The sequence below is a fragment of the Canis lupus genome, chromosome 31, assembly GCF_011100685.1.
Source record: "Canis lupus familiaris isolate Mischka breed German Shepherd chromosome 31, alternate assembly UU_Cfam_GSD_1.0, whole genome shotgun sequence".
Taxonomy (NCBI): domain Eukaryota; kingdom Metazoa; phylum Chordata; class Mammalia; order Carnivora; family Canidae; genus Canis; species Canis lupus.
The window spans coordinates 9,992,521-10,014,331 of NC_049252.1; the positions used below are offsets into that span (position 1 = coordinate 9,992,521).

General features: G+C 34.7%; 1 protein-coding gene across 17 annotated transcripts in view; it reads right to left on the reverse strand.

Moving 5' to 3' along the window:
- ROBO2 (roundabout guidance receptor 2) overlaps positions 1-21,811 on the reverse strand; it is a 1,638,467-nt gene that overhangs the window by 152,302 nt on the left and 1,464,354 nt on the right. For all 17 annotated transcript variants that reach the window (XM_038581205.1, XM_038581204.1, XM_038581210.1 and 14 more), the window contains 2 exons: positions 20,107-20,227; positions 7,856-7,994 (listed from right to left, as the gene is read on the reverse strand). In XM_038581205.1, coding sequence (XP_038437133.1) covers positions 7,856-7,994; positions 20,107-20,227 — 260 coding nt within the window. The remainder of the gene's footprint in view (positions 1-7,855; positions 7,995-20,106; positions 20,228-21,811) is intronic.

Consider the following 21,811-nt stretch of genomic DNA (forward strand, 5'->3'; position numbering starts at 1 on the left):
TGGGATAAGATTGTTAATCTCCTAAATTCAACTTTACTTTGTAGGCCCACATTGCAATTACAACTTATTAAGCAGAACAACAACAGCAAAAATCAATCAGAAATATATCTTAAGAAAAACCCCTGGGTGATTAAAAATCGTCTAAGTGATTTAATCACAAATTGTCATATGAAGGCAAGGATTTGTGTTAATATAGTCAATTAAAGAACTTTACCCTTCTTATATTGTGTTTACAGTTAAGGTAAGAATCTAGGTACTAGAAAGTGTGTCTCCAATGGTAAATATCTAATATATCCACCTGTGGCTTGATACAGTGATTATCTCTTGGTAAATCTTCGGCTCGTCCTATAATTTGGGCTAAGGCAAATGTTGCCCAAGTCCTGACTCGTGCCTAGTGAATTCTCCAACATGCCACACTTTGATGGATGAAAGAAACCTTCTATGACTCCTATGTTAGACACCACTCAGATGCCAATGACAGGTGGCACTCAGGCAGATCCTTTTGCTCTGCTAACTGGCACGTGGTCTTGGCTTTGCCTTGACACAACACAAGAGCTGCCAGTTAATGGACATCTTTGACTTCAAGGCATTTCATATTCCAAGTGTGTCCCAGCTTGTTAGCTGACCACTGGCCAGAGCCCAAATTGGATGCCAGTTCCTGCATTGTTCCTGAGCTGAGATTCTCAACAGATGGGCCAATGTGGTCACAGGATGGGGCAACTTGCACTCCTCAACCTAGGTGGCAATTAGTTTTGTGTTAACAGCAACTATTAGCACCTATTTGATGAAAACACAGAGAAAGCACCATTTTGGCATCCCTCTAAAAGTTGCTAATTAATCCTGTTTGTAAACAAAATCTCTGTCTTCAGCTTCTAACAATGTAACTTTGACCTGGTTCAAATTTAGATTTTTTAAAGCACTAAGACACTTTATGTGTGGCTTATGAAATTAATGCTATATGGTATTCCTATAAGGTTATTTACAGTATAGTGTTTCTAACTTATTATCTAAAATTTTATCTAAATATAAAATTTGTAAGTGCCTCAAGTCCACAAACAATTAATAATCACATAATTATGAAGCTCATTACTTTAAAATATATATTTCATGTGGGACAGATGCTAAATCAAGTCCTGGCGCTAACATGCATTAATGCGTGACTTTCGAAGCAAGTTATTTAAGCTTCTATTTTCATACCCTTCAAATAGGAAGTCGTATTATTCTAGAACACCATTTAAAATAACATAATTAACAAGCAAAAGTGTGTGACAAATAGTATGTTCCTCAAACATACTTGCTTTTATTGTTTCATAATCTTCTTACAAAAGTGGTGATTTTCTTATTATCAGCAAACAAATGATATAGCATAATATGTAAAATTTGAAAGTCCTAACTCAGATAGCTTATTGAATTGAGGCTGTGATAATATATCTGGACCATGTACAATCCCCCAGAGGTAGAAAAATTGGTGTAACTTTCAGGCTTGGCAAAATGGCTGGCAAAATTCATAAATTAATCTATCTGATTTAAAAGCAAAAGTGATACTTATTAAATCAATAAGATTTTATGTGTTTCTATAGAAATTGGCAAAAGAAAGAGTATCCATAGAAATTGTATACTCTATGTTTTTCTTGACTATATTTTCCTTGTAGTTTAGCATTTAACTAATAAATGCCACCAATCAGCTGAATTTATAAAACTGGAGCAGTTGTTATGTTTATCCATTGTAGAGAATTTACAGTGCTTTGAATTAGTTATATCATTTTAATAACCCTTTGAGTTAGAATGGATGGCATAATTATTCACCCTGTACGCATGAATCAAAGTGTAGGTTAGTCATTAGTCCTACTGCACTTCTGGTCCATTTCTTCAGGATGTAAAACACAAAGAGTTTAAATAGCTTCTTCAAGGTCACGCACCTACTTAGTGGTAGAGAAATCTGTCAAAAACCATTTCCAGAACCTGGGAGTATGACTAAACAGGTAAACGATTGAACAGTGTCAGAACTAGCCTAAAGTCTAACATCTATGGCAATGGCCTAAGCCCTCTGCATACTATTTGTAGCTATATTAAAAGATCTCACAATAATCAGCATGTAGTTCTAATTTTTTTTCCAGACAGAAATGGCTGAGGCATCTGCATAGCTGAAAAATCATATTCAGTTATACTTTTCTTTATATTTCTATGAGGGACCAATCCACTTTTCAGATGTCACATGTAATGTTTTATATACATTGTTTTTCTCCTGCTCTCAGTTCTTTTCCTTCTTTAAAAAACAAAATTAATTGACCAATCTTGACCAGCCTACCTAATCAGCATGGTTATTTATCAGGAGCCCAAATTACCCCATGTCCTTGAAGCACACACTGTATTCGAAGAAGGCTTATCTGCTCAGCAGGGTGGTGGAACACCTGTTCAGCATCTCTGCGTCCCAGTAGCACATGCTCTAAACAATGGAGCTTCGAAACAATTAATATAAGGACATTTCCAGGGCTAAGTGAAAAGAGCCACTTAGTGTAAAAATGCCACAAAAAAGGGAATTATAAGTGGTTCTATTCAGTTTCTTTTCTTAAGGATTCATGTATTTATGTGAATCTCACATTTCACGGAATGAGGAACTCTAAAAAAATCTCTTAAAATAGGCTTGCACTTTGGAAAAAGGAATTTGTCAGTGGCTTCAAGAAAATTGATAGAATTTTGCACCATATATCTTGCAACTCTTATTCTCTAGGCCTTTTTCTATTTTTATGAAATATTCATGAATTATATCCACTATGCGCAAGCCATCAACTGCATTTAGAATTTGCAGGCATATATAAGAATGTAAATGGCATATTTTATTTCCTTTTTGCTCTGACAAGCTATTACGAACATTCTTTTCTGTTCTCTAGATCTTTATTAAGAAAGTTAGTGTCACTTTAGAGTTTGTTTAGAAAATAAATAAAAATGAAATAAAAAAATCATGGAGCTAACTATATTATATGAATGATGAAGGATGTTAAATCTCCTATTTACAATTCTTCAAAAGACTGCCAATAATTAACTGAAACACAATCTGTACTGACAAGCCCAGATAAGAAAGTACAGTTAGATTAATCACACTACTCCTTAACTAATTTCTGAGAAGGGATGTTTTTATTCTTCTATTATTAGATTGAAAAGAATATTGTAGTGTTGGTATATTATAACTTAATTTTATTTGTTTCGTTGAAAATTTATTATGTTCTGTTTATTTCACATTTAACACATGGTATTTTTCATAGAGCTCCAGGACACATATATATGTATTTTTATTTTGCTATAAAAATATACAATATCCATATGGTAATACAGAACATGGCATAAGATGAAATATCGTCTTAGTATTGTAAATACTGGCAACTTTTATCACATGAAAACTCTTTGTAGAAAGATGTGCTGATGGCACCTGGTCATCAAAAGAGTATTAATTAGCAAAAAGTTCTAGGTTTGCCTGAGTAAAAAGATGTACCCAAGAAAGGAACTAGGATTGCTTTAGTCCTTTCTTTAATGTATTCTGTATATAAATACTTCACCACATCACCCAATCTGGTTAACATGAAATATAAAATAATAACAGTATATTTATCTTGCTTAAAATAACTTTTTTAACAGACTATCAGTGAGCATGATAAATATAGTAGGCACTTAATAAATGTAGGTGATTGTGAAATTGTATCCTCTTCAATTTAAATTATGCTTTAAAAAAAACTGTTTTTAAAAAATTGTCATTGTTTATAACAATAAATCTTTCCTCTCTTTTCCGTTATCTCATTTTATTCCCTCTACCACTTTAGTTTCTTATTGGTGTGCAAAATTCTTGTCCCCAATACAGAGTTGATGTTCATTTATTTGAGCATACATCTATTGAGACTCTCTGAAAAAAAAGATATTGATACTTGACACAGTCGCAAAAAGTAGTGACTTCTTTTTTCTTCCTAAAACCTTCAATTGTGAAATAGTAGCATCTTCAGAAGTCTCTGCAAGCAATTAACACTTTGACAGTAGCATGTAATAAGGTGAAGTCTCCTTCTTATTTTGTCTCTTTGTTATGGAAAATAGCCAAATAAACAACTTTTCCCTGGGCATTAGGGTTATTGCTGGCCTTAGGAATTGCTACTTTTCCCACCTCCCCAAAACACTCATCTAATAAAAAAAATGTCTTTAATATAACTCACCAAGGGTATATTTTCATTTTATTAAAGATAGTTACTGATAAAGGTCAGAAATTTAAAGGCTAAATCAAAAAGAAGGAGGTATAAAAGTACTACTAAAAAATATTTTCACAGTAAAGGAAAAAAATACGCCCTTAATTCATCTCTGGTTACTGAAAGTTTGGCACAGATATCTTATTCTGTGTGGAAGGTTTAAACAGCTATCACAGCATTTCATAAATTTAAACTTGAATTGAAAAGCTTTCCTTGTCTCCAAAAGAAAAATAGTCACCTATTACTTACATAGTAATTACAGGCTATGCAGCTGCCCTGCAAAGCTTTACTATAAATGTGTTAAGCATGAACCACTACACAAACCTTATTCAAACTGCATTAAATGTTCAGCCAAAGAAATGTCATCCTCCACCCCACTTCACACAATTGCTTACACAAGAACAATGGCCATCTCCCTAGTCTGAGACTTAAATAACGTAATAGAATCAATGTTGTTGATTCAGGCTATGGTTGGTTAAAAGTCATTACTGTTATTCCTCACCAAGTAAAGAGGTCTATTTCCCCCTCATTATGCATAAGTGAAGCTTATGCTAATGTATACAAATCTAAGAATGAATAAGCTTCTTTGAAATACCACTTAAAGATTATTTCAAGAAAAAGCATGTGGCTTCCGTCATGATAAAAATATTGACCTCAATTTCTATACGGCCCTGAGCCTTACTTTAAGCCTTTCTAACATACAATCTAAAGCTCACACAGCATTTCCATGTGCTTAATACTTTTAAAATATTTAGTTGGTCACACAAAGTGCTATAGCAGTATCATGTCATAAGCAGAAAAATAAAAAGGCCAGAACCCTAGGACAGTGTTTTAAGGAAAGTTAGTGAAAATAAGATTTCTCAAAATTTCCACCTTGTCTTTAGAGTCCTTATATCATCCATTCTAAACAGGTAGTATTAATACTGTTCTTTGATTTTTATTATTTGAGCTCTGAAATAAATGAATTGGGTAAGACTGAAGAATACTGTAACAATGAAAAGTGTCAAGTTTTATGATTTAACGCCTAGAAAAATCCAGGAATAAATCAAACTGGGCTTGATTAAGTTTTATTTTATCTTAATTCAAAGACACAGACCCATTAAAATGCAACACAGTCTTACAACTTTCTATTTTTGAAATATTTATGAACTGGATCTTGCTTAATGAATAAAGATGACGGGGTCATGAAGGATATTATATGGATATCATGTAACCCCTGATACCATGTGAAAAAAGAGCATTCTTTGTGGCTTTCTTCCTAGTACTCCACAAATCTAGTCTAATTATGAGAAAGCATGAAACAAATTCAAGTTTGGGGAACAATCTGTAGGATACCTGGCCAATACCCTTTAAGACTGTCAAGGTCATAAAAACAATGGAAGATTGAGGACCTGCCATACTAGATAAAACTGGGGAAACATGACAAGTAAATGCAATATTCTATAATATCCAACTAAATATACACCTTAGATTGGATCCTGGAGCAGAAGGAAGACATTAATGGAAAACTTGGTGAAATCAAAATAATGTATAAACTTCAATCATTATGCATGAGCATTTGCTCATTAGGAGTGACAAATATTTCATCATAATGTAAGATGTTAACAATAGGGAAAACTGAGGATCAGGTATACAGGAATTCTCTGTACGATCTTTGTAACTTTTCTATAAATCCAAAAATTTTCCAAAATAGAAGTTTGTTTGTTTTTTGAAAAATGGACAAAGCTGGGGTGCCTAGACAGTTAAGCTGGTAAAGTGTCTGCCTTTGGCTCAGGTTATGATCCCGGGGTCCTGGGATGAAGCCAGCGTCTGGCTTCCTGCTCAGCAGGGAGTCTGCTTCTCCCTCTCCCTCTGCTCCTCCCACAACTGGTGCACATGTGTTATCTCTCTAAAATAATTAAGTAAAATCTTTTTCAAAAAATGGACAAGGCTATTTATTCCCAGTAATTGAAAATTAATCTTCATCTACACTAGGCCAAATTTTACCATATAATTCATCATCTTTAAATCTTACATCAACATTCTAAAACTACACATTAGGTGCTCTCAAACTTGAGGAAAATTATTGACTATCCATAGACAATAGACACTAATTACTCAGCTCCAAAACTCTTCTTGCTTTTCCACCTGCTTCTCCACTGAGAAGACTTGAGGAACCTCAACATTTACAAATTCCTGTTACAACACTTCTTTAAAAGCAGATGTCCAGGGACGCCTGGGTGGCTCAGTGGTTGAGTGTCTGCCTTTGACTCAGGTCGTGATCCCAAGAGTCCTGGAATCGAGTCCCGCATCAGGTACTCTGCCACCTGCCTATGGCATTTCCCTCTGCCTATGTCTCTGCTTCTCTCTCTGTGTCTCTCCTGAATAAATACATAAAATCTTTAAAAAAGAAAAAAAGATGTCTGATGGCATAGTGACAAAGGAAACAGAGAGGTGACTTTCCCTATTATTTTGGCTGAAAAACTAATAAAATTAAAAGTTTCACTTGATTCATTCCAATAAATTGCAAGGAACCTCTCACTGGCTATTTAAAACGTTTGGTCCATTTCAGGCCAATGCGTTGATGATATAACTTTAGAAAATATAGCATCAGAAAATTAAGGGTAAATAAATCAGATTTTGAAATGAATGCATATATTCAGCAAAATATATGCGGTGGCTGGTGAGAGCAGATAAAAGGCAATGGTGTCTGTGAAAGTATGTTTAATTTCAGTCAGTTGAACGAAACCTAATTTCTTTTTTTTTAAGAAAAAAATTATAGAAAGGACAGAATGTGAAATTTTATGCAGATGATGATTGTAGTAGGTGTGATGGCTACAGTTTCAAAAGACAAAACAAATCTTAAAGCTAGACTTGCTCATTATATAGAATCCCTTAAATGTTTCTTTTGGTCATAAAGAGTAAGGTCTTGGAAAAATTTAGACAACAAAAAAGTTAAATGTATTTTTATAAAAGGATAACAAGCATTTTTAGACTAACCCTAAAGAGCTGAATGACTGGGTTTGGGGTTTGGTGATTGGAAGAATAGAAATGAGATGGAAGGAAAAGTCTCCATGAAGAAGTGGAGATTGAGAAAGCGACAGGCAGTCCCTAAGTGACAAACTCCTTATGTGGTGAGTAATGTTAAGTATTGTATTTGCTCTCTTTTCAGTATTGTGTTGCACAAAACTTTTCCTTTACTCTAGACCTTAAAGTAAGCTATACTCAGCAGCCTTTGGTTAGTGATGCTCTGGACAACAAAGGAAGGCAGACAGTATCCAGTGTGTGGGGGTGGGGGAAGTATCATGGCAGCGGAGCAGTAGTTGGAGGTAATTAGAGTAGGTAGTCAAGAGTTCAATAGGAGTAGAATGGTGGAAGGGCCACGTCAGGAAACTTTAATATTTGGGGGTAGTAAATGGAGTGGAGGATCAGGCATTTATATGAAACTTCAATCAAAGAGTGACAATAAAAGCCTGGAGGACTTCAGAATATTAAACAGTAGATATGTGGTTTACATATGTAAAAATCATATGTGTAGAAATAATACACAGAGATATGAGAGTGTTTGGTGGTTATAATCAGGATGTCTTTTTTTTCTCTCAATTGTTCAATGATTATCTAACAATTTTCCATCCATATGATGTTCTTACCTTCCTCTTGGCAGGTCTGCATCATCCTTTTTCCACCGCACAGTTGGTTGAGGATCTCCTTGGACCTGACAACGAAATTCTACAGCTTCTTCTTCCAGTACCACCTGGTTAATTGGCCTCCTGAGAAATGTGGGTCGTTCTTAGGAAAAAAAAAAAAAAAAAAAGCAAAAATGGTAAAATGAAATGAATGTTTCATTTATTATTAAAACATGTTATTAAAACATGTATTATTAAAACATGTTATGTGTTTTGAATACGTTACAGATAAAACATAACTCTATCTCAACTATGTCTTGATAAGACTTTATGAATCCAATGTAATTGAATAAAATAAAATATTTTGGATTACAGAAGTAGCTATGGTTTGTATATAACACCATACAATCCTTTGGAAAATATTAACTTGATTTTTCAATGAATTCCTAAGCTAAATCATGTAAACCTTATCATAAAAATGTTAACACTGGATTCCACAGAAACAAGGAAAGAGATAAAAATGATTAATCTATCACAATGGCTGAGTGGGAAACTTGAAATTGTTGGAAAATATAGAAAATGAAATATATTGATTCTCCATCAAGAATTCTAGCATTAAATGGAATTAAAATAAAAATTAAAAAAAAAAGTGCTAGAGAAAACAAACAAACATAAAAATCATGCTCTCACACATAAGTGTTATCTAAGTTTTCCCACATAGGTTCATTTCACCAGGACTCAATACTTCCATGAATGTTTTTTACTTCATGTATGGAAAACTCTCTACCTGATTTATTTTTTCTTAAATATAAAAGCTGTTGATTTTTTCTTAAATAAAAATCACCGTTATTATTAATAATTGTATTTACTGTCATACATAATTTTTCAAGGCCACTGACACTTATCTTCTCAATGTTCCAGATTTTTTTCTTTACCTAACTTTTAATGTTTCTTTATTTCTCTAATATTGTGTTTTAGTTTTCCTGTCCTTGGTTTTTTGTTGTTACTTTGCACCTATTATCCGTAATCTGCATTTTAGCACTCCTTTACATCAAGCTAGAAAAAAATAAATCCCTGTCCATAAAAATCTTATCATCTAAGAGAAATATAAAACAAACAGTTGTTTCACAAATCTCTAAGCACTTCAAATTCTTGTCTAATTTCTTCCCTTTTTGATAATGGTCTGATACAGGAAACATTACCATTTAAGTTTTTATTAGCACATGTCTCCAAATCATAGGCAGTCTAATAGTGCTACTTACTGAGGTAGAAAAAGAAGTCAAGGAAAAGAAAGATGAAATCCATTGAGAATTGACACAATTTATCTGGCCATATGGCCATATTTAGTCACTTAAGACTTTAGTTTCAAACCCAGTTTAAAAATATCAAATAAATAGCACAAAACCGAAACATATTTAGCAAGAAAACGTTAAAGAAAATAAACCACTTTAAATAACATATATTAAAAGTATAGGGTTGAAGTATATAATTTTATTTTTAAATAAAGATCTATATTTATAAAGTAAATGTGTAAGTTGCAAGACACATACTGTATTGCAGTGAAGTCAACAATCATTGGCATTCAGAAGGAAGACAACTCCATCTCTCCATGGTGAAATTGACAGTAGGGATCAAAAATTTCTCTAAAATAGCAACCTGCATAACTTACTTAACTGTACTCTGAGACCTCAAAACCCCAAGCCGTAAAACAGGCAAATAGAGCTTTTCATAGAGAGCTTTTTAATGCAGAATTTAGAAATAATACAAAGAAACTTGGAAGGAAAAAAAAAGGTTGCTCTTAAAGATTTTAGGGAGTCAGAATCAATTAGCAGCTAAATGCCCCCTTTCCCCAAAGACAACAGAACAAATCTGCAAGTTGGATGGAATGATTTAGTATTACCCTCTTTTTAAAAGATTTTATTTATTTATTTGAGAGAGTGAGAGAGAAGAGAGCATGAGTAGGGGAGCAGCAGAAAGAGAAGGACAGGCAGACTCCACACTGGGCACAGAGCCTAACATAGGACTCAATCCCACAACCCCAAAATCATGGCCTGAGACAAAAATCAAGAGTCGGTTGCTCAACCGACTGAGCCACCCAGGTGCCCTGATCTGTATTATACTTTTGAACTCTGGACACTATGTGCTCCAAACAACTACTTTAGCACTGGCTAGTTGTTATTGAGCTATTGTTTCTGTCAGCAAATGGGTAACAGGTTCAGTAAATATCTCCGTATGAGTGCTCAGAATGTTAATAGCAAAAATGAATCATTAGCACAGAAAGTAGGATTAACTTTTTCTTTGCAATCACTTGGGGATATTCATCCAATTCATCTGAAGGCTTTGCCTCTAACCCAATGTTAAAAGAGAGCTAAGCCACTGTTACTATGGCTTGAGATTGGGAAGTCATGTCAATCTCAAGTACAACCTTTCAAATCATGTACAACCTAGTGTAGAGAAGTCATTTTCTCATCCATCCATTCATTTAGCACATGTTAAAACAGCTTTTCCTATGCCAGGCTTTGAGCTTGGTGGCTGGTGAACAGCTGCTTGGTTTCATCAGAAAAGGAGTGGGAGGTGAAGCTGTGATTGGCAAGATGTGTAGGGCCTTACAGGCCAACTCAAGGAATATGAGCTTTGCCCTGAAAGTGAAAGAGAGCTGCTGGAGGATTTTAAGTAAAGAACCAACATTTTTAATAACGTGAAAAAGACTGTGTTGGCGGATCTGTGAAAGATGAGCTAGAGAGAAATGTGAAGCAGTGAATTACGTCAAATGTTTCTTGTAAGAAATTATTTCAGCTTCGACTGATACAGTGGTTCTCTGGATATGGTAAAGGGGACAGAATGAAGAGATATCAGAACTGAGTGATCAATCAGATGTGGGTATTGAAGAAGAAAAGTCTAGAAAGATCCTCAAGTTTCTATTTAGCAAATTGGAAGATTGGCAGGTAAAGTATGGATATGGTGTGTGCGTGTGTGTGTGTGTGTGTGTGTAGATCCTTTCATCACAAAAATTGTAGATATGAGAAAAGTGAATACCTTATGCTTATGCCATTGTTGGTCAGGTTTCTGTTACTTGAAGTTAAAAGCATTCTTAATTAAGAAGATGAAGGAGGCTATTTACATAATAGGAGGGAAAAAGAAAAAAATATGATCCTATGTGTAGATATAGAAAAAGCTCTTAGATTTAAAAAGAAGGAATAAAAAGGAATCAAAAGAAACCTCTTAAGCATGGGGAAGATATTTTATCAGAAATTAAATGCAAAGCTTCTTTTTTCAAAGTACTATCCTAAAATTATGCCTATTAAAATCAGAAACAAGGGATCCCTGGGTGGCGCAGCGGTTTGGCGCCTGCCTTTGGCCCAGGGCGCGATCCTGGAGACCCGGGATCGAATCCCACGTCAGGCTCCCGGTGCATGGAGCCTGCTTCTCCCTCTGCCTATGTCTCTGCCTCTCTCTCTCTCTCTGTATGACTATCATAAATAAATTTAAAAAAAAAAAGAAAAGAAAAGTAAAATCAGAAACAAGATGGACATGCCAACATTAATAATCAATAAGAAAAGAGTGTGAGTATTGGGGAACAGAATAATAATTTCAATAATTGCAGCAAAAAAAAAAAGAACAACATAGGATCTTTGTAGCAACACTGGTAGTATCAGAAAATGGGTGTGTTTAGGAAAAATTGTGGCAAATTCAAACATTGCAAAATGAGTAAGTCATTAGAATGTTAAAGTTATGTTGTATCTATCTATCTGTCTATGATTTATCTAACATGGAAAACTTTCATGACATGATGCTAACTATAAAGTAAATTGTATAACAGTATGTGAGAGTAATTCCATTAAAACACACATGAGTACTTTCAGGCAAAGTTGGTGTATGCTTCCTTTAACATGCTACCTGTCACAAAATTACAACATATGAATGTAATTAATCCTCGGGCAAACTCGACATTAAACTTGTTACAAAACTAAAGTTGCTAAAAGCTGTCTCTTCATCCTGGGGACACTATCCTTGAGGGTTTTCTGGATATCACATGTGTTCTAAGACTCCCTGTTTTTTATGGAAACAGGTGGAAGCACCTGATTTATAATTTTAGAAGGAAGACATAGGATCCCCTGCTGCCGGGTTCTGATGAACTCAGCATGGGTGGACAACTTTGCAATGAACTTTCTCTATTCCCTTCTGCCCTCAAGCAGAGTCTAGTTGCCTAGCAACTAGATAACTGCAGTAGAGCATGTGGCATAGAATTATTGGGAGCCTAACATTGGCTCATGATGGAAAATGTAATTCAATTGATAAGAAAGAAAAAAAGAAAAAACAATGCAAAGAATAAGCCAGATAAATTCATTTGCATATATAGAGCACATGAAGATGGGTTTTATACTTGAGGATCTTTGGTTATACCTTCCAAAAAAAATGACATTGACATTTACTAATACATTAGAGTTTGGTCACGACTTTTAAAGTATTATTCTGGGAATTTCCATAGCACCCATTAGTAATTATCTCTAAATTGTATTATTCATTATTCCAATTGTTTTCTGCTAATTATACTAAAATCACTTTCTACCTCAATTTTAACTGCCTTCAAAAAACAGTATGTTAAAAACTGTAGATTTGCTTAACATTTATTTAAATGGAAATACATTTTTTTGTAAGAATTATTTTCCAGTATCCTTCACTAGACTTTATTTCCAGAAAAATCTTAGAAACAGAAATATGAATATTAAAGACTAAAGAAGTTGTCCAGGTAGAAAATGTATTTTTGAAGGCTTTGCCTCTACAGTGGTTACTATTATCATAAGCTAAACACAAAGCCATGTCTCTTTCAGACACAAATTACAAAAGCTACAAGGAAATATCTTGGGGATTACTGTTTTGTGTCAAAATCATCTGCAAAGAAATATAAAGTTATAAGGATTAGAAAGTAAATTGATAAGTAATCACATTCAATATCCATTAACGCCCATGAAGTTTGTATCCCATGACGATTTGTACAATTAAAATAAACATATATGAAAACATCCTGAACTACTAAATAATGAGCAAACTTAATTTTGAGGCATGTAAAATAAGGTCACTGATTTTTCCATGTTATCACCTTATGTCTGATCACATATTGAAAAACAGAGGGGAGAAATCCCAAGGGCTGTTTTCTGACTGCTTATCAATTAGATTAGAGTCCCTCTGAATGGCCTGATCCCTAATTATATAGCCTCAGAGTGATCAGAGGCAATGTCTTTGCCAATGCAATTAACATTTTTTTAAATGTGAGATTAACTGGATTTGAATCACCTGCATAACTTGCTTACAAGGTTAATCTCTCTTGAGACAGTAGTGTTGTTTGGCAGTGTGGTACTATGTAAAGTACAGCTTTCAAGTAGTCAGGTCAATTTAGTTTCAAATTGGCATTCTGGAAAATCTGACTCTGTGTATGGTTGTAATAAAATCAAATGCCAAGTCTCACTATAGTTATGTCAATAATGTTCGGAAAACAAAATGTTCACTTTAATACAAAATACGATAAGTCTGAAATGTGGTTGCATAATATCTCTTGTTTCTTATTTATATGCTACAATGAAGGAAATTAAATCCCCAGTGAACAAATTTCTCTTTCAACTGCAGTCAGTCATTGAATATGACTGCAAAATTGGCAATGGCTGTATCCTGACAGCTATTACTAGGATGATCTTAACAATTTTTAAAATAAACTTTGTTTGACATTATGAAAGTGGTATTGCAGCAGTAATTACATAGGTAGAGTCCTTTAAGTCCTATAAGACAAAAGCTATGCAATAAAAGGAGAGTAGAACTGACTACTGCTTATAAATCTTATCTTTACTTCAGCTGACCCAGAAGTACTTGCCACCCTATAGTGTCTGCTAAACTGGGAAGTCAGATGGCTAGCCTTAGTATGTCTATTTTTATTTAACTAAGCATGCATGAGGGGATGAGGTTATGATAGCCACTGAATGTGAATTATTGTGCCCTTCCAAAACAGACTGGATGATAATGATCAGTCTGTCTGAATGTGATTAAATAAATCCTGGCACATTAATTTCTTTTCTTGCCAAGAATTTTCTTTGTCTGAGAGAAACCATCCTGTGAAGCAAAAACAAACACAGGTAAATGTTTTCAGAGGGGAAAAATTGCTTCTCTCACCATATTTTAGAGGCAAAGTTTCACGTTATTGCTGATACCATGATGCAAAAGGTCCCCTGGGAGCAGGCACATGTCGACTCATCTTACCACTTTAGGCACGTAGGAGGTGCTCAATAGATGTTTGTTAAACAAGGGAATGAATAAGAAATATTTTGCTGTTCTAAAGTATGAAAGTTATTATTATTTAAAAGATAATGCTCTTAATGATAATCTTGATTTTAATGACACCTCATATTTGGAATTCTTACATGAAGGCCACAGATTATATTTCCTAAGTTTTGGTCCTAAGATATCTTCTCTCATAGCTTTGTCCCTTAGTATCTAAACTACACTCAGGCCACCACTAATAATCTCTCCTCTAATAACTGAAAACAACATCACCAGCCTCATCCTCTGGGGTTTCCCAATTTGATTACCCTACCATGAAAACCATCAATTGACACAGAGATTCCAATAGTCCTTCTAGAGAACAGCAATTAAATATGACTGAACAACAATAGATCATTTGTCATTTGAAGAAAGCCTCCAGTGTAAAAGAACAATGTAGGGATGGGGGTAGAGAGGAAGTCAGAAGAAATAAAAGCAGGATGCATCACAAGAAAATTTTATTTGAAAAAAGGGGTAATTAAAATCATAAGATGCAAGAGAATTTAAATTATCCATGAAACAAGAACAGAATATTGTAAGTAAGGAAGAATGAAAGAAAAGAAAGACCTGGACGGTTTCGCATCAAATTAACAAATACATGTTTCACATGTAAACCGAATAAAAAAGATGGGAGAGGATAACTCACTGAATTATTTAGATAGAATTTTTAGATGATAATTGCTCATCACGTCCAGCCAGAAAAGGAAAAAAGTGCCAAACCAAGGCATGGTATTGAAACATTTCAGGACAGTGGAATAAAGATAGAATACTAAAACACGGAAAAGAAAAAGGAAAGAAAGAAAACTGCTCACATAGGAATCAGAAGCACAACAGACTTCTCAAAGCTGAATGATTTGGGAGTGGCGATTTTAATATTCTGAGTAAAGTTTTTTAAAACTAGAATTTTATAACTAGCCAAAAGATCAATTAAGTCTCAGAAACGATACATGTACTTTGCCCTGAAATTTGCTCTAGGCTCCAGTCAAATAGAAGGTAGGAGAGAAACACTCTTCTGAAATAGAAGCCAACCAGGACAGAAACAAATGCAGGGTGCAGGAAACAGGGAATCCAGCATGTGAGAGAAGGGGAAATAAGTATCAGCATGAGCTTCTGGAGTAGATCTACATGGCTTTGAGCCCAGTCAGACTAGCAGGAGGTCTGAGGCCCTCAGGACAGCTGTGGCAAGGGTGGACTCAAGGATTAAGTAGAATATAGAAGATTTTAAACCTTCTGGTAGAGATTTCAAGAATTTATGACAGATTTACACAAACGTAAGTGAAAGGAAAAAAATGGGTTTATTACTAACTCAAAGGGCAAGTAAGTGCCAGAAAAGAAATGCCATCATAATAGCATAATAGTGTTAACTAAGCTTGCAGTCCATATTTACATGGTTATATTAACTCATATTCTGACTCTTAATATAACCAATGTCTCTAGAGCCAATATACTGAAGGATAGTAAAAAGGGAAAGTGGAGGTGAGAAAGTGAGGAAGGGGATATAAGTGGGCCAAATCAGCAGCTTACAAATAAGAAGTCAAAATAATGTATAAAAATGAAGAGTAAGGACAGATTTAGAAATATGGAAAGAAAGCCCAGAAGAAAAAGATAAAGCAGGCTTGTAGAAATGCTTAAAGATGAGGAATTTGTACGTGTGTGTGTTGGAAGGAGGGTAGGGATAGATATTTCTGTATTTCATTATAAGTTTAGTAATACTTCTAATGTCTGTTAGAAGTGTAACACATGAAACCTTTTTTTTTTCATGGATTACTTTGATAAGCATTTAAAAATCATTTGGGGGGGGCAGCGGGTGCCTGGATGGCTCAGTCAGTTAGGTGTCTGACTTCAGCTCAGGAAATAATCTCTGGATCCTGGGATTGAGCCCCATGTTGGGCTCTGTACTCAGTGGGGAGTCTGCTTGTCCCTCTGTCCCTTCCCCTGCCCACACATGCACGCCACGCACATGCTTTCTCTCTCAAATAAATAAAATCTTAAATGAATGAATGAATAAATAAATAAATAAATAAAAATCATTTGGAAAAATTTTATTTTTAAGTGATAATTAAATTTTGGATAACAGCCCAAACTTACTTATAATTAGAAATTTAATCATATAACTCAATTATAGCTTCTCTGACCTCAGGATCTTTAGAACTTAATAAACATATGTATAGTGCTAGGGAGTATTCTTTATGAAGGCATCCGGAGTGTGCCATAAAGTTTGGTGTCCACTAACACTATGATGCCTACTTCTTAAATTTAGATTTGGTATTGCCGGCTTAACTAAGCTGTTATGTATGGCCAACAAATATTAAAGAACAAACAGAATAAATGGTTCATGGAGTACAGCAGAGTAATGTTTTGAAAATGAAGTTACATTGACCATGTCTTTGTCTAAATAGATTTTTAACATATAAGCTGTAATTTTCAACCTAAAAAAAATTTCTAAGTCCAAGTCTATTTACTAGGGAATCAAAACACTTGCAGATAGATGGCTCTTGTGTTAGCAAAGACCTGTTACTCCTTTTGCTGTTTTTCTTGCTATTTATAAGTCAATTATGTTTTTAGAACAATTAATACTGCCAATTACTTTTTCTATATAACACATTTTAAAGTAAAGATGGAGTTGCAAAGGACAAATAAACATTTTCTGTAGCTACAGAGTGGGTTCAGTAGGCAAATTTATTAAAGCAGAATTGCTGCTACATGAAAATAAAATTGAGAGGGGAGAGGCGTAAAACATAACCAGTTACACTTGTATAAACTCGTGGTCAGAAATAATAATAGCTGACAATTATGAAATATAAAGAAGTTTATTAGGAAACATATACTGGACACAAGAGCACCAAAATAAAATAAGGAAGTCCCTACTGTTCATAGCACACTAGTTATTTTCTCTAAGAATTGAGCAAAGTACAGAAGAGATCTTCTCATGCAATCCTTGTCACATCCTTGATTTGGACAATCACTACTGTTTTTATACTTTTACTTCTGGGTTTGGATGTTGTTTTCTTATCAGTAACGGAGATTTTAGCATTTTGTTTCAACTTAATATTGTACTTATAACCCCTTAGGTCAGTTCTGAATAGTTTACACCATCAGATAAATGTTCCCAGCTTCTTGAATCAATTCTTCCAGAGGTACTGCCACTAGACAAATTCAATCTTTCTGGCTTACAGCTATTTTCAAAATAATTTAAAAGTTCCCCTGTAACTCCTGACAGACTTAAGGATCTCCTGTAGTTCTCATCATGTCCTTAGGGAACATAGGGTGAATATTTCATAACACAGTCACATTTTGGTAAGTCTAATTGCTTGGGTAATGACATTAAACCCTTTCAATTTCCTTCTGAAGGCAGTATGTATTGCTTTAATGCAACATTTTTCTGTTCCAGAGCTTATGGCAGTTATAGAAAAATAGTAATGAGTGTTTCTTTAAATAGAACAGCTGTACTTGTGGGTTTTCAATGCTAATGTTCAGTGGCCACTAATTTCATATCTTACCAGTCAAAACTGTATTTTATTCATTATGGAGTGAAAGACATTTGAGATTCTTAAGGCTGACTGCATGAAATTTAAGGGCAAACTGATACTCATCTGAGCTCTGCAGGACAGAAATCTACATGCATACTTGGAACAATTTTATTTTTACTATTCAATTCCTTTAATGAACTATGAGATTTCTCCTGGTTTTGTCATTTGGGATTTCAAGCTGCTAAGTATCCATAAGGAATATTACCAGAGATTACTTGGTACTCAGAGTGATTGAAAAGAGAGGCCTGCACTTGGGTACGTATTCACAAAGCACACTGTAATGCTCTAAATGTAATGGGAATCATAATATGGCTCTTTTGCATGTGGCACCCCCATTACACCATGGGATGGCACATCTCAAACTCTAGAAGTTTCTTTCAGAACGTATGCAGGATTCTGATGCTACCCTCAAATGTTCTGGAGTAATGACCAGCAATAAGATCTTATCCTAATTTATAGAACCAGAAGAATATTTTGCTGGCACAAAAAAGTAATTTAAAAACACACTTGTCTCCTGTGTTTTTTTCTTATTTTAAATCACATAATATGGGATGCCTGGGTGGCTGAGTCTGTTGGGTGTTTGACTCCTGATTTTGGCTCAAGTCATAACGTCAGAGTCGTGAAACTGAGCCCCATGTGGGACTCCATGCTCAGCAGAGTCTGCTGGTCTGCTGGAGACTCTCTCCCTCCCTTTGACCCTCCCCTTGCTCACACACGCTCCCTATCTCTCTCTTAAAAAATAAATAAATAAAACCTTAAAAAAATCACATACTATCAATAGCCAAATCTTTTAAGATGCAGATAGATACACACATACATGTATATACACACATATGTGTATGTGTATCCATACAGACAGTTAAAGGGGGTTTCAAAGACTTCCAAAGGAATGTTTCATTTTCCAGTATCTTTAGGATCCCTATTTTCCCTAATTTTTCTGCCATTGTATTTCTTTTTCAATTTTCCACAGCTGTCCTACACTAATTTCCTATTTTTTTTACATCATCTTTATTGTCCCCCATTTTCTCCTTCCTAATGCTTTCTCCACAATTTCTCTGATACAGATCTATCAAGTCTTTTTTTAAGTAGGCTCCACCCTGGGCCCCACAAAGTGGGGCTTGAAGTCATAACTCTGAGATCAAGACCTGAGCTAGTATCAAGAGTCTGACACTTAACCAACTGCCACTCAGATGCGCCCAGATCTAATCAATTTTAGCCTATTTATCATATGACTCCACTGAAGAGTCCCTTATTTCATAAATCTGGAGAAACATGAATATCATAGCAATTATATAGGGAGGTGGAGGGACTCTATTTTAGGAAGGCTCCATCTCTGCGAGTCACCATTTACTTACTTTCCATATTATGCCTCTGAATAAGCCAAAGAAGCTCTGTTTCCACTTCAAGAGGGAAGCAAGAAAGTTAATCATTCTCTGAGTTTGGTCTTAGGCCCCAAACACCTGTTAACACCTAAGAAAAGCTAGATCCCAAACATGTTCCAGGACATTAGCTTCAAACAAACTTCGGCTGAGGCTGGCATCGATATCCTTGCCTTCAGTAATTTATGGAACAACACGTATTGTTCACCTGATACTTCCCTGTGGTTGACCCTACCCTGATTCCTGGAGGAACACATAGCCTAGACTCTTTGCTAGTATAAACCCCTAGCCACAAGTGACAACGGAACTCACTCTTCTCTCCTTTCCGAGTCTCCCAGACACTTCAGCTGCTATTTTCTGTCACATTATTCAATATACTCTATTTTCACTTTTTATGGCTCACATTTGGTTTCTATCCTGTGTGAAGCCAAGAACCTTCTTGGCTGGTCATGTGGGACCTTCCCCTGAGTTCTTGGATCCAGCCTGCCTACATCAGCAAGATAGGTTTTTTTTTGTTTTTTTTTTTTCTAATTTTGATTACGTGTATGTATTTATGTGTGTGGGTGTGTGTGTGGGTGTAGCTAGCTAGTTTTTTTAATCATAAGTTAAACTGTAAATATTTCCAGTTGAAATTTTTTAAGTAGTAAACAAGTGAAATGTCTTTGCACTTGCAGTAATTAAAAGAAAACAAAAAACTTAACCTGTGTCTTGCACATAAAAGATACTTGATAAATACATCACAATGGATAAATTTTAGAAAGAATATCTCAAACAGGTTTTGAGAAAGATCAAATTTTTGCATTCTGATAAAAGGCAAAATCATATAAATATATATTAATAAAGTAAATGAATTATTGTTTCAAAATTATATTTTTCTTCACATCAAAAATTTCATCTGAAAGAACCAGAAAACAAGACAAATCTAGTCCTTCACTATCACCATAAGTCATAAGTACCTGTCCCTATATGACCTATATTTATTTAGTATCAATAAATATATTTAACATCAAAGGAAAAGCATATATAAGTAGCAATATATAATTTAAAAGAGTTTTACCAAAGACAGTCAGCTCTGCTGGATCACTGTCTCTTTCTCCCACCATATTGGTGCCAACACAGGTATACATCCCTGCATCACTTTTCCTGGTATTGGATATCATCAGCTTTCCACCACGGATCTGTTAAAATTAAAAAAAAAAAAAAAAAAAAAAAGGGAAGGAAAGAAAAGAAAATGAACAATAAAATAAACAGCAAAGAGAAGATGACTAAAAAGTAATTTTGAATATTTAAGCACATTTTTTTTCCTAAAGGAAATAGCTCAGTGGGTAAGACAAAAAAACTTCCCTCCCATTTTGGCATCTGTATGTGTATTTTCTTCTCTTAACTTCTCTCTCAATATAAACCTCCATATTCCCTTTCTAGAAAATGCTTTTGGGCAGTGTATTTCTCTCTTGTCTGGTTCTATTTTGAGTCTCGTGACTGCTTCCATCAAATCCTAATGATTGGTCTTCACTCTGAAGTAGGTTGAATGAAATGCTATTGATATTTGCATCAGAAAGAAGCACTAGATACCTGCTTTTAGTAATATAATGAAACCCAACTGATGCAGAGGGATTCAACAAGCATTTACTGAGTACTTCTATGGGCTTGGCAATGTTCTATGTGCTTAAGATTTAGAAGCATACCAAATAGTAAAAAAATCTCTGCCATCATGGAGCTTAAATTTCAATTGTTAGCATTAATTATCTATGTCTCATCTTGATTGTATTTATGAAATAATTTTTGAAGAGGAGGGCAGTTGGATAAAAATAAATAATTTTTTTAAATGATGAGAGTATGAGTTGATATAAATCATTGGCTTTTCATTGGTGCTCCCTAATTGTTTCTTAAATGATAAGCATTTATTGACCAAATAAACCAATGTAATATGTTAAAATGTCTATTTGTTAAAGAGGATATTGAAACAGAATTAGGTTTTGAATATGTGTATCATCAACTCATGGCTTCTTTCCCAATTTTTTTCCCTGTATTTATATAATTCAAAAATCTTAACACTACAATGACTGAGTTTTCTTACAGAGATGAGAGATAAGAACATACTGGTTTCCTCTGTTCGTCTTTATCTCATCGGCAAACAAAACCCATGCATGTAAGTATGTTCTCAATGGATACATTTCAGGCTCTGAAACTTGTCATGTCGCAGAAAGGGACTTTCAATGTTGTTTTTACATGGGAAGAAAAGCCCATCAACCTGTTCTTAATTATGTGCAGGAGAGTGTAATAAACTGTAAGTTATAAAAATGGCCATGGAAGCCATTTCTCCCTTCCCTGAAGCTGAGTTTGGCAATATGACTTGACTAGACCAATGAAACTAAAGCAATGTTTCAGTAGAAGAAAAGTTTTCACAAATTAAGACTTGTCTTTCCTTGGAGCAGCTGGAATCCTGAGACCATCATGGGAACCAGTCTGAGCTGGCCCGCTGGAAAATTATAGGCCAAGAGAAGAATCAAGATGCTCAGCTCAGTGTTAAGTCAATTGCCAGACATGTGAATAAGATTACCCTAGATCATCCAGCTGCCAGCACATCTTTAAACAAGCCACAGAAGCACGAGAAACCCTAGCAAAGATCAGCCAAGCTGGCCCAGAATAAGGAATTGTCATTTTACACACAAAATCATAGGCTAAATAATATGGTTATTATAAGTCACTGTATTTTGTGATGGTTTATTACAAAGCGAAAATTAAATGATGCAAACATGAGC